General features: G+C 41.8%; 1 protein-coding gene across 3 annotated transcripts in view; it reads left to right on the forward strand.

Moving 5' to 3' along the window:
- Positions 1-13,368, forward strand: part of Tbc1d14 (TBC1 domain family member 14) — a 93,435-nt gene that overhangs the window by 60,095 nt on the left and 19,972 nt on the right. For all 3 annotated transcript variants that reach the window (XM_048415240.3, XM_048415243.2, XM_048415241.3), the window contains 3 exons: positions 560-642; positions 2,877-2,994; positions 4,199-4,305. In XM_048415240.3, coding sequence (XP_048271197.2) covers positions 560-642; positions 2,877-2,994; positions 4,199-4,305 — 308 coding nt within the window. The remainder of the gene's footprint in view (positions 1-559; positions 643-2,876; positions 2,995-4,198; positions 4,306-13,368) is intronic.

Here is a 13,368-nt window from a genome sequence, read left to right on the forward strand (position 1 = left end):
GACATATCCAGAGGAATGTTTCTTAAAGGGTTGTAGCAGGCAGTGTGATTATCACAAGAACTGATCTGAAACTGAGCCCTTAAACTGGCATAGAATACATACTGTGAGGTCATCCTGAAGCAAGGATCAGCTGTTGACACTACTGCTTTGCAGTCAAATCAGTTTCTTTGCAGAATAGGGTACTTCTTTGTATCTTTATAACCCAGTATTTCAGTGAGTATTTTGCTTTGTAAGAAATATCTTTGCAGGGAGATAGCTCGGTGGTGGAGCTCTTGACTAGCGTGTGTAAGGCCCCAGACTCTGTCACCAGCTGAGCAAAGTAGCACATACCTGTAGTCCCAGCACTTGGGCGGCTAAGGTAGTAGGGTCTCCTGGGCTATGTAAAACTGTCTCTCAACAAAACAAATATAGTTTTAGGTTATGAAAGAATTATAGTTTTAAATAATTGATTTTTTTTTTTACTTTGGGTTTGTAACTTTTATTCAGTAATGCTTCAGGAATTTTTTTCCTCAGATTTTTATCTAGTTGTAACATGCAAACCTACTTATTTTCTATCAAGAAATCTCCCAGCAAAACCAGCAGAAGAAGCCCAAAAGCATAGACAGCAATATGAAGAGATGGTGGTGCAGGCCAAGAAACGAGGTACGGTGAAAGCGCATCAAATCCTGTGGTGCGGGTGCTTTCTTCTTCCCTTCCGGAGCTCTTCAACCTTGATGACGGTCTTTACACTTTGACATGTATAGTTTTTCCATTAAACAAACAATGATGCTTCTCTCTGTTCCTGGTAGCATAACAGTCTTACATGAGAGGAGGGTATGGTAGCACATACCTGCTAACCTAACCACTTGGGAAGTTGAGGCAGGAGACTTGAGTTCAAAGCCAGTCTTTACTGTATAACAAGAACCTGTCACAAAGAACACATGAGGAAAGAGACTGTAGGGTAAGAAGTCGATGCTAGAACGAATTGCAGCCAGTAGTGACATGCGGCTGTTTTCCCCTCCTTGGGCTGTTTTCACAAGATACGAGTGGATTTGGTAAGTTCCTTTGCAACACCTAATGTCTAGTTAGGGTTCTGTTGCAGTGAAGAGACAACACGACCATGGCGACTTTTATAAAGAAGAACATTTCATTGGTGATGGATTACAGTTTCAGAGGTTTAGTTCAATATCACCATAGTGCAGAGCATGGTGGCATGCAGGGAGATGTGGTGCTGAAGAAGGAATTGAGAGTTCTACATTCTGATCTACAGGTAACAGGAAGTGAACTCAGACACACTTTTTCCAATAAGACCACTCCTCCTAATAGTGACACTCCTTATGAGCCTATAGGGCAAATTACATTCAAATTACCACACCTAAAAAGCTCTGAATCTGGAGTGCTTGTTTTGTTTTTGTGTTTTTGAGACAGGATTTCTCTGTGTGACAGCCCTGACTGTCCTGGAACTCTCTTTGTAGGACTCTAGAGTATTTTAAAAGTGCATATAATAAATAAATGGAATATCAATCACCCTTTAGAAGGAGATTCTGACACTTTACAGAATGGTTGATCCTGATTGATCCAAAATGAAGCAAACCAAGAACCAAATGACAAATACTATGAATCCGTTTTTTTGGCTGCTGAGAAGCAGAGATCCTCTTAAGCAGAAGGGGATCCACCTGGGGAGGGGCAGACGGAGTTAGTGGTTAATAAAAAAATTCAGTCAAGGAGAAGATGAGAAGGTTCTAGATATGATAGTGATAGAGGTGCATCATGGTATAAATTAATGTTATGAAATAATATAAAGTGATTAGTAAATTCTGTTATGTCTCTCTATCATAAAAAACTATAACTGTCCTCAAGTATCCATGAGTGAGTGGGTTCCACAACCTCTTTCTGTTGCCAGAATCTAAAGATGCTCAAGGTTTGTTTATAAAATGGCATATTCTATGTACATATAAACTATGTTTATCCTCCTATATATTTCAGGTTGTCTGTAGATTACCCATAATAGTTTTACACTATGTAGATATTTATCAGAGGATTGTTCAGGGAATATGACAAGAAAACAGTGTGCTCATGTTTGCTACAGACCTGAATCTGAGGCTGGAGAACCCATGGACGTAGAAGTTACCATGGAGTAAACTAAGGAATTGTGTGCATGGTCTTCCACAGAACTGCCGCTGGTAAATCAAGAGTAAAATACAAGGGCTAGAACCATGGCTCAATGGCTAAGAGTACTTGTTGCCCTTGTAGAGGACCCAAGCTCTGTTCGCAGCATACATATGGTAGCTCTCAACCATCTGTAATTCCAGTTCCAGGGGTTTGATGCCTTCTTTAGATCTCTGAGGTTACCAGGCATGTACATGATACATACATACACACATACATACACACATACTCACACACACACACACACACACACACACACACACACATATATGTGTAGGAAAAACACCCATACACATAATAATAAGACTACTGCACAAACTGTTAGGAATAAGCTTAGAGATCACATTCAGAAAGAGTAGTAAAGAACATGAGTGGTCTTGTGATACATTCTCTTGCTTTGATTGGATGGCAAGATCTCTTGTTGAACTTGAAGCCTGTGTTTTTTGACTAGAATGGTAGCTACTAGCAATCCTCCTGTCTCTATTTTCCTTAGTGCTGGGGTTACAGGCATACATAAGACCGTACTCAGCTTTTATATGGGTGTAGCGATCTAAGTCCCATGCTTTTGCAGTGAACACTTAACCACTGAACCACATCTCAAACTCCTACTTCACTGTTATTTTTCTGATGTTTTTGCAATGTGATTCTTTGTGAAGAATCACAGAACTTGAAAATGGTGGGTACTGGCTGCTCAGTGTTTTCTTCTTTGTTTTAATTATGGTTTATAGAGCTTAAAGAAGCCCAGAGACGGAAGAAGCAGCTGGAGGAAAGGTGCAAGGTTGAAGAGAGCATCGGAAATGCCGTCCTCACCTGGAATAATGAGATCTTGCCTAACTGGGAAACCATGTAAGCATTGTCTCGCTGCTGCCTACTGAGTGTGGCCACTCCTTTCTTGAGTCTGTGGGCAGCAGCTGTAATTGAACGAACACATTGTGAAGGCTTTAATAAAATTAGTTTTTGCCTTGGTGCAGCCCTGTTGTTCCTTGGACATGGTGACAGCATCTCCCAGTTTATCTTTTGAGAGCCTGAGCCATGTTTGTAAAGCATATGCTTGTGTCACTCCATACCTCTTGTGAGTCTCCATATGACATGTGAACTGTGTCCCTTAGTGGTCAGCCTTCTGTGAGAGATGGCCTGCCCTGCCTCTGCAGACTGTTCCCTGGGACCACACCAGTAGGAATTGTTAATCTGTAACCTCTGGAATTCTGCCTGCCCTTTCGCTGTCTACAGTGTCCTGAACCTCTTCATTCTTCTAAATCCTGTTCATTTTCTAGCTCAATCTTTCCAGGGAGGATATCCTCTCCTCCCCATAGGGAAAACTCTCGAGTCTCCTGGCACAGTCTGCTTGAGCATCTGTCTCTCTCTGAGGGTGGAAACCACTTGTCTTTGATGTCATCCTGCAGTGTCAGTACAGAGTGGAACCCCACAGTGTCTGGCAGCTGTGGCATTCTCACTTCTGAGGATCTGCTGTATATCTCGTTTTATTCTTGTGTGGTCAGCACAGCATAAGCAGGGTCATTGTGACCAACTGACTCGAATGACTGTGTTATTCAGATTTTCCTAATTAGCATCCTGTCTGCAGTAGTGTGTGACTGTCACCTGTCTCTGGTCTGCCCTGTGAGGCCGCTTGGAGCCTCTATCCTACTACACTTCTGTAGAAGAGAGCTGCCGCATGCCCCCCACCATGCCCAGCATGCCTTTCCTGTGCCCTGCACCCTTAACCTATGCACAGCTCTCTACATTCCTGTAGGAGGCCAGTCTGTTTCCTCTGTCTGTGTTTTCTGCTCAGAAAGTACTTTCATTCCTTCATGTGTGCTTCTACCAGTCACTCACAACCTGGTTCTGGAAGGTTTCTTGACTCTTTGGTCTATGGTGCTCCCTTCACAGTGCCTGTCACAGCAGTGGAAGGGTTATCTGAATTTCAGTAGAGCCAAGAGGGTGAGCTCCTGAAGGAAGGGACGAGGGGGTGAAACTTATGTGCAAATGAGCCTTACTCATCTCATCTTTCTCAGAGCACAAACTCAGAAACTCTGGCTTCCATTCTGTTTAGGTGGTGCTCTAAGAAGGTTCGAGATTTGTGGTGGCAGGGAATTCCTCCGAGTGTGAGAGGCAAAGTATGGAGCTTGGCCATTGGCAACGAGTTGAACATCACCCACGGTGAGTGTCTGCGTGATCCTAGGCATTGAGGTCCATTCCGGGGTTCTGGGACTCCCTTCTGTCATTTTTGCCATGTTAGGGAGGATGGTAACCACTGCCATGAAGCTGTGGTGGAAAGGCCAGGTAAGTCTGTCTTTTTTGAGGGTGTCTGGGTAGTGGGTTCAGTGCTGGCTGCTCCAGTTTCCAGAGAGGTTAGAGCAGGTTTCCTAAAGAAAGGGACAGCAGACACAGGGCTCCAAGTCCCGGTGGGGTTAGATAGGCAGAATCTCTTCTCAAAAGTCAGCTAGGAGGGTGGAGGTGGTCAGGTACTTAAGGTACCCTTTGGTAGGTCTTTTCTGTTGTTTGTTTGTTTTTTCAGCCCTAGAGAGGCTAGGGCTGGTATCACTAGGGCATTAAGCTAACATGTAAGGGAAGGGGGGAGACCCTTGCTTGAAGTTTTTAAGCTGTTTATCATGTCTCTCAAGTACTTAGCTCGATTCTAGAGTGGTTGGCTGGAAGATGCAAAGCTCTGGATTCAATCTCTAGTATTGGAACCTTAAGGAAAAAAACCAGGTAGGCATGGTGGTACACACCTGCCCTTGAGAGGCTGAGGCTAAAGGGTTGTTGGGAGATCTAGGACTGTCTGGGCCACAGGGTGAGACCTTGACTCTAAAACAGATCCCCAAGTCTCTTTTTGTGTTCTGCCACACCAGCCTTGATTTACTTATTCATGTATCTCTAGTGCCCAGTCGGGCTCTGGATATTAGAGTTCTAGGAGCACACAGATTGAACATGAAGCCTTAATACAGGGGAGTTGCATTTCTTGCTGTTGAAAGTAAGCTGCTCTGGCAGGCAGGCTTTCTTTCTTCCTCTTACGGCCCCCATGCCTACCTGCACATTGAAGTCAAGCTGCTTTTACTCTGGTAGAGACTCTTAAGTTTAAGGCAGATTGCTTCTGCCTTACCCCTCTAGTTAGGTTACTGTGTTGTGTGAGAAGAGGTGTAATATCTGACTTGAAGTAGAGCTTAGCCTCTCAGAAGAAGAGGTGAGAAGTTACTGAGCATGCAAAGATGTCTGTACTTGAAAGTCTTCTAAACTCTACCAACAGATCCTGTGTGGCTAATCGGATATAACGTGTAGTGTTTGCATATTTAATTTTTGGCCCTCACTGATGCTTTAGTTTAAGTTACTTACAACCTGTGATGTACTAGATGATAACAGATGAGGCTAAGAAGCTACCCAATTCTGGATACATTTTGCCCGTCTACCTGTACTTTGGTACTATCTCACTCTTATATAGTTTGTCTGTCTGCTCTGAATGCTGCATCTTGTCCATTGTCCCCACATGGTGATCTTGCTGCACTGCTGTCTACTCTGTCATTTATGCCCAGTCTAATCTTCTGTATGTGGCAGGTCCCCATGAAGTATTTGTTGAATGAATAAATGCACTTTATGAACATGGCTCTGCCATCACCGTACTGTTCCTCACAGCCAGTCTGAAGCAGTGATCTTGGTTTGTTGGGTGCCAAGCACCAGCTGCTGTTCACTACCTCATGTCTTATTTAACATCAGCTGTGATGGTCTCAGGCAGGTCTTGGGGCCTCCTTTTCTTCCTGAAAAAGGTTAGGCACTGTGCCCTGCATCTCTGGCCAGTGTATGTGAGATCAAGATTCTCATTCCACTTCTGGCTGGTTCTGAAGTTCATGTTCTGTCTTGGGAAGACCCTGAGTTTTATTCTTTTTATGATTGTAGAACTATAGAAACTTACTGAGACTGGCAGTGTCCAATAGCATTACCAAGCTTCACTCTTGAACAGGCATTGTGCTCCTGTCTATATCCCAGCACTGGGGTTGTGGGGGGGATTGACAGCAACAACAAAATCCAATAACAAATAAACACACCAACCTCCCTCTGACACATGCACAACACACACATAAAACAAAACACCCAAGCCTTACTCCTAGGGAAGATGGGCTTGTACTTTGAAATTGGGGCTAGAGGCCTTGGTGGCATTGCTTAGGTGGTTTGCATCCACTTAGCATGCAAACCTAGTGATCTGAGTTTGATTCCTGGAACCCATATAAAGGTGGAGGAAGAAAGGTGATGCCACAAAGTTGTCCTCTGGCCTCTACATGTGTGCTATGGCACATGTGTGTCCTTCCCCCATCACACACATGTGATGCACAATAGTAAGTAGAATTTTTTTTTGCTTATAAATGTAAGTTTACATTTATTTTTTATTGTTATTTTTCATTTATTTATTTATAAAAATTTCCACTTCCTCCCCTCCTCTCAATACCCTCCCGCTCCCCCCACTCCCTCTCCTCCTCCCTCTCCAGTCCTCAGAGCAGTCAGGGTTTCCTGCCCTGTGGGAAGTCCAAGTTCCTCCCCCCTCCCTCCAGGTCTAGGAAGGTGAGCATCCAAGCAGACTAGGATCCCAAAAAGCCAGTACATGCAGAAGAAACAAATTCTACTGCCATTATCAATGGCTTCTCAGTCAGCCCCCATGTCAGCCACATTCAGAGAATCCGGTTTGATCACATGCTTGTCCAGTCCCAGTCCAGCTGGCCTTGGTGAGCTCTCATTCGATCAGTCCCCTTGTATCAGAGGGTGAACGTACCCCTCGCGGTCCTGACTTCCATGTTCTCCCTCCTTCTGCTCCTCATTTGGACCTTGGGGGCTCAGTCCAGTGCTCCAATGTGGGTTTCTGTCTCTATCTCCATCCATCGTCAGATGAAGGTTCCCTCTGATCCTGACTTCCTTGTTCATGTTCTCCCTCCTTCTGCTTCTCATTTGGACCTATGGAGCTAAGTCCAGTGTTCCAATGTGGGTCTCTGTCTCTATCTCCATCCTTCGCCAGATGAAGGTTCCCTCTGATGGATCAGTGCCCCTGGCTGGCCAGCAATCTCGCTGAGCTGACCTTTCACAACTGGGTAGGTTACATCTTGCTTCTTAGTGGTCTGGGCAGGAATCTAAGTAGAATTTTAAAAGGAGGTTGGAGCTGGGGGTTCTGAGATAAAAGTATAACCATTCTGTTCCTGCTACCATATATGATGGTAGTAAAATGGGGGAAGATTCTGTGAGCTCGAATGTGGACTCTCCTCATTCCTGGGTAGGCAGTCTCTGCTTCTAGCTATTGAGTTCTTCACTTGTGATGTGGCGTGCTGGTGCTCACATGCCATACAGTTATTTTGTGTACCTCCTCTGAGAATGACAAAAATATTTTGAACAAAACCCTAATTTTGGGTTCCAAGCCTGATTTCTGTACAAATGAAGTCTTAATAGTCCGATTAGGTTGAGTTGCAGTAAATTTCTAATTGTTCGGCTTTTAAAAAGAACAAAGCTGGAACTTCCCATATCAGAACATGCCCACCTACTGGAAGGTGAGTGGGCAGAGGTCCCAGCGAGTGCTCAAGCCCCCAGCCCTGGACACCTTTTTGTTTATCTTTTGGATAACAATGATATAAAGTTGTATGGTATAACTGTGTCCTTTTGCCATGACACACAGCATTGATTATATGCATGTTAGAGCTGTCACAAGGCCAGAATGGGACCATTAGTCAACACTTTACTTGCTGGATTATAATAATGCCCCTCAGTAAAATGCCTGAAGGCTGCTGTGCTTTACCCTGCAGAGTAAATGACGAGAAAGGTAAAGTGGTAGCCGTGGTGAAAGGCAGTGATTTGTTAGCATCCCTCAGATAGAATGCCAGCGGTACAGGAAGTGGGACATGGGTGTACCCAGGAGGTCTGTGTGTGCTGTTGAGCCATGAGCATGGCTTGTGGCACTCCAGTGGCCCGGTCTGTCAACATGTAGTGGTTATTTGGAAATGAAGTTATCTGACTATTAGCAAACCACCTGGGGAGCAGAACTGCTGGAACACAGGTTCTGAATATGAGAGAGATTTGGAGACTTGACAATTCTCTGACAGCAAGAATCCTTGGTTTTTGAGAACTCTACATGTTCAGAGTACCAGTTCCCCCACCCCAACCCTTCCAGCAGCAAGATGAGGAATCCTGTGCCATATGGATAGCAAGCTCTTCATGTCCTCATTTGAAGACAGCGCTTATCTTAATCTCAGAAATCATAGTTCTGAAAGTTAAAATTCTGAATATTGAAATCCTGGAAGCTGAATTTCAAAAACAGTTCCCTTGAAGAAAAGGCTACAAGAGAAGGTCAAATTCTCTGGAAGGATTGGTCTTGCAAAGCAGCAGGGTCTAAAATGCCAGTATTTAAAAACAAAAACAAACTGTCTGCCGTGGTGTTTCTCCAAGCTAATGACGTTCAGTATCTTTTCAGGAAGTCAAGCAGAATTTGTCTGAAGAAGTCAGCAGTTACTTACCGGTTGAAAATAATTGTGTGGGATAGCTACCTCTAGAAGCTGGCAACAGTGTTTCAGGCTGATGACTGGTGCTGCTTCTGCAGCTTCTGCTTCTGTGGTTTGCTGAATGCAGGTGGAACGGGTATGGGAAGTATAGTGCAAGAGACCAGGCAGCCAGTGTCCCAGGGAACAGCCATGTCTGTGTATGGTGAATCCTAGAAGAACTTAGAAAATTAACATGGATGTCTCTCCAAGGAGAACCATTTCCTAAAGGAAAGAGCAACGTGGTGTATGTGTCAGCTTTTGTGGGCTACCTCTATGGAAGTGCCCATATTCTACCCCTGTAAAATGGTTTCCTGTATAAAATGTCCTTTATTCTGTTTTGTTTTTCTGCCCCCCCATTTTTTAAGCCCCCAGCATTTTTTACAGTTTGTTATACTGTGCATATATGCATAAATGTATATGTGTGTGTGTGTTTTAACGTTGTGTTTATTTTTTATTTTATGGGTATGGGTGTTTTGCTTGCATGTATGCTTGTGTACCACATCTGTGTAGTGTCTTCAGAAGCCGGAAGAGGGTGTTAGATCCTCTGGAACTGGAGTTACAGGTGGTTGTGAGCCACAGTGTGGATGCTGAGAACTGAACCTAGGTCCTCTACGAGATCAATCAGTGCTCTTAACTGCTGAGCCATCTCGCTAGCCCCGTTGCTCTGTGCTTTGTCTTCATGCCACTTTCAATATTCCAAGTAGAAATTGCCCCAATTAATTTTGAGAGAAAATGAATTTCTCTCAGATTTGACTGTGTGAATGTGCATTACTATATGTATGCAGATTGGACATCTGTATTTGTAGAAATTCTTTGAAGTCTGGGCTCTTTGGGTGACTATATGTGCAATGGTAACCTGTCTTAGTTTTGATCAAAGATTTAGATCGCCTGACCCAGTGTTTCACATGTCCAGTTGGAACATTGGTATACAGTTATGAACCATAGTGATAGCTGTTCATACACTTTCCTTTTTAGCATATTTCTGTGTATATAGGTCATCTGCTTGTGATTTAAGCATATAATTTCCTTCATCCACTGTGATGCTTACAGTTCACACTGTGATGTATATTTTGTTGTGGAAAGCAGCACATGAAGTATTGTGTTGTTTTTGTTTCTCAAATCCCCCTCTTGATGTAAGTAAATCTTTAAATTTTTTCTTTTAGAATTTTATTTTTAGGATTTTGGACTTTAAGAATGTCACCATTTAGAATTAAAGCATTTGGGATTGTCTTTGGAGATTATGGCCCAAAACCATTAGAAACCAGTTAGACTCTGTCTACCCTTAGTTCATAGACAGATACTGATTGATCTCTTCAGCCCCTAGGGCATTTGGTCTAGATACAGAAGTAAGCAAGAGACTTTGACCTTCCAAGAGGCAGTAGGCCAATCACAGAAAGTCAGAGTAAGATATGAAGAGGCAGCTGTGAAGCAGAGGAAGGCACCAAGCACCACCGCAGTGTTTGTGGTCTTCCTTTGTAAACAGTTGTCTTTTGGCTAAACTGGGAAGAGTGCCTTACTTCATCTTGGAGAAGGAGATATTGTTCTCTGGTGTTTGTAGCACAAGTTCTAATAGGTTTCAATAATACAAGCTCAGAGACAGATATTCGGGAAAATGCTGAGAAATCAGAGCAACAAAAAAGCAAAACCATGGCAACCTTACCTCTCAACTTCCCAGCTGAAAAGAAACTGAGTTCCTGTTTTTTTCCCACCTTTTTACTTCCTCTCTCCACCCAGCCATATCATTTCCTGTCTGTCTGTACAGACCTCTAGACCTCTATGGTTAGCTAGTGACTAGCTCTGCCCTCTGATCTTCAGGCAAGCTTTATTTGTACAAACAAGATATTACCACATTTCCCCTTTTTTTGTCTAAAAATTAAAAAAGTAAGACTATAACAAGCACAGGAAAAGCTATATACAATAAATGCTATATATAATAAATACAGGCAATAAACACATTAACATTGTCTATTCCATTAACAGTTGACAAATTTAGAGAAAATGCTCTTTATCTATCCTATCTTGGTGAGTACAAAAGTTGTACCTAATTTACTTTCTATTCTAAGTTGCATTACCAGAATTACATTTTTATGTCTCTCAGCCTTATACAATTTATATTTATTTGGTAAATTTCTTTTTTGAATCTGGTAACAAGGAAAACTATAACTATAAAATCTTCGACTCCATCAGAGACCCAATAAGAAAATAATATTACCTGAGTAAGCAGGAAGTGCAACTGACTTCCAAAATTGGGGGAAATGACAGAAACAGCTGGCTGCCTGGACAGTCACCCAAGATTCCTCTGCATCGTTGGGGCATCCATCTTTGGCATGTAAGCCTAGCATATCTGACAGATTTTTCTGTGAAGTAGGATATTCTGAAGAGCTGTCCTACCTTGTCTTAGCATGTTGAGTTTGGCAACCCTTTCTTTTGTACCCTGCGTGTCCAATTTGTACAGCATACTATCAGCAGTTGAGGCAAGAGCACTTTCTTATCCACTGGCTAACCTTTGCCACAAAGAAAGTAAACTCCATGTGGAGTTTTTCTATGCCCATCGTCTTCTCTAAAGTACATTGGTGCTCCCAGGAGCAATGGAAAAACATGTCTTATTGTCATTTAAAAAAAAACAACCTGTGGTATTAAAACATCTTAAATGCCATATTCTATACATCTCTGAAGTGTTTTTGGAGACTTCAAATGTTGCTGTTAGGCATGGTCTCGGTCCACTGCAGAAAATTTAAACATTTTAAATGTCATGTGCAGCAGATCTCAAAGAGGTTAAAGAAAAGCTTCAAAGACTCAAAATAAAACCAAAGGATTATGAGATCAGTCCTTTAATAAAGGACTTTAATTTTGTTTTTCTTCTGTTCCATATCATGTGTCTCTTCAGACATAAGACAGAGATTTTGGATTTTACTCTAACAAGCATGCTTCAGTTTAGAGAAGGAGAGAGCCACACTCCAACTCCAAAGCCAGCTTTAATTTTTAAATTGGACTGGGACTACAAAAAGACAGTTTGCACTATATGTCTGTAGAGAACAGCAGAAGCAAACATTTGGGAAGATTTATGAAGTTTTATCCTATTGGAAATGTGATATACCAATGGGCCAATTTACTTTTCTCTTGGGGCATTTTTATGGATGATTTGTCCTTTTTCTTCAACTGTCTCATTTGTCCAATAATCTTCAGAGTCCTTAGCTGGATGCCTTTATTCTCCTGAAAAGACAAAATCAAAACCCTTCCCCAACCCTAATTTTGGGAAGGTTCCTTTATGGCAAATTATATCTGATCAAATGAAAAGCATTTGTTAGTTTTAAAGTTAGTTTAGACTGAACGGCCATGCTGTTTGATTAAATATTACCTCTTCTAATCAAGGGCTGTCTCTTGTTCAAATCAAATCTTTATCAGTTTTGATGGTATCCATAGCTTTTCTTCTCCTGTAGAAACAAAAGCAAAATCCCTTCCCGAACATAAAACCTGTCCTGGTTTCTCTTCTGAGGTCAACACATCTTTAAAGTATTTCGACTGATTTAATTTCATAGTTTTTTTCTACTATCCAATATATCTCCGCAGCTGTCGCTACTTTCTCATTAGCATTTAGAAAATTCAAAGTTAATAAAGCATTATGCAATCAATTTCTGGGAGTCTTTATCATCCATTTCTGTTTATTTTACATATCCTTTAGAGTTTGATTTGATCTTTCAATAACTGCTTGTGTGGTATACCTGTAATATGCCTTATTTTATAATAAGCAAAACACTGTTTCATTTTCTTAGAGACATAAGCTGGAGCACTGTCAGTCTTTATCTGTGCAGGTATACCCATGGTGGCCATAACTTCTAACACATGAGTAATTACTGAATCAGCCTTTTCCAAATGCAATGCAGCTGCCCATTGAAGACACGAATAGGTATTAATGGTGTGATATTTTAGTTTTCCAAATTCTACAAAATGGAACACATTCATCTGCCAGATTTCATTCCTGCAGGTAGTGGTGTTTGGTTGTATAAAGAATAAGTAGGGCATTTCCTTATAATTTCCTTGGCTTGTTGCCACATGATGGGAACATTTTTTTTTTTTTTTTTTTTTGCGGGGGGAGGATTCGAGACTGGGTTTCCCTAAAACTGTGGAGACTATCCTGGAACTAGCTCTTGTAGACCAGGCTGGCCTTAAACGCACAGAGATCCACCTGCCTCTGCCTACCAAGTGCACCACCCAGCAGAAATTTTTTTTAAATCTTTGCTATTGACATGATTTTTTTTAAATGAAATTCTGAGGCCTCCAGCACATTTCCAATCAATAGTTAATCAATTTCTGCATTACCTTGTACTACCTGTTAGACCCATATGAAATGGGATCAGATGTGTGTTATGTATATGAGATGATTCTTAATCCTGATTTATGTCTTATAAGTGAATGAATGATAAAGTCAATTTTGTATAATTTGGTATAAATTCAGTGGTTTTAATATGCAAAACAACTCTATCTGCATATTACAAGTTGGTAACTATATTGAGAGATTCCTTAAAATTCATTAGTATCATTAGAATAGTATATAATTCTGACTTTTGGACAGAATCATAAGGACTTAGGTCCACTTTACTTAAATTTTCTGATTTGTAACTTGCCTTTCCTGATTTATTTGCATCAGTATAGAATGTAGGGGCTCCAGATATTGGTGTTTCCCATACAATGTGTAGAAAGATCCAGCAATTTCTCT

Source organism: Myodes glareolus, chromosome 8 (assembly GCF_982192425.1).
Source record: "Myodes glareolus chromosome 8, mMyoGla1.1, whole genome shotgun sequence".
Lineage (NCBI taxonomy): Eukaryota > Metazoa > Chordata > Mammalia > Rodentia > Cricetidae > Myodes > Myodes glareolus.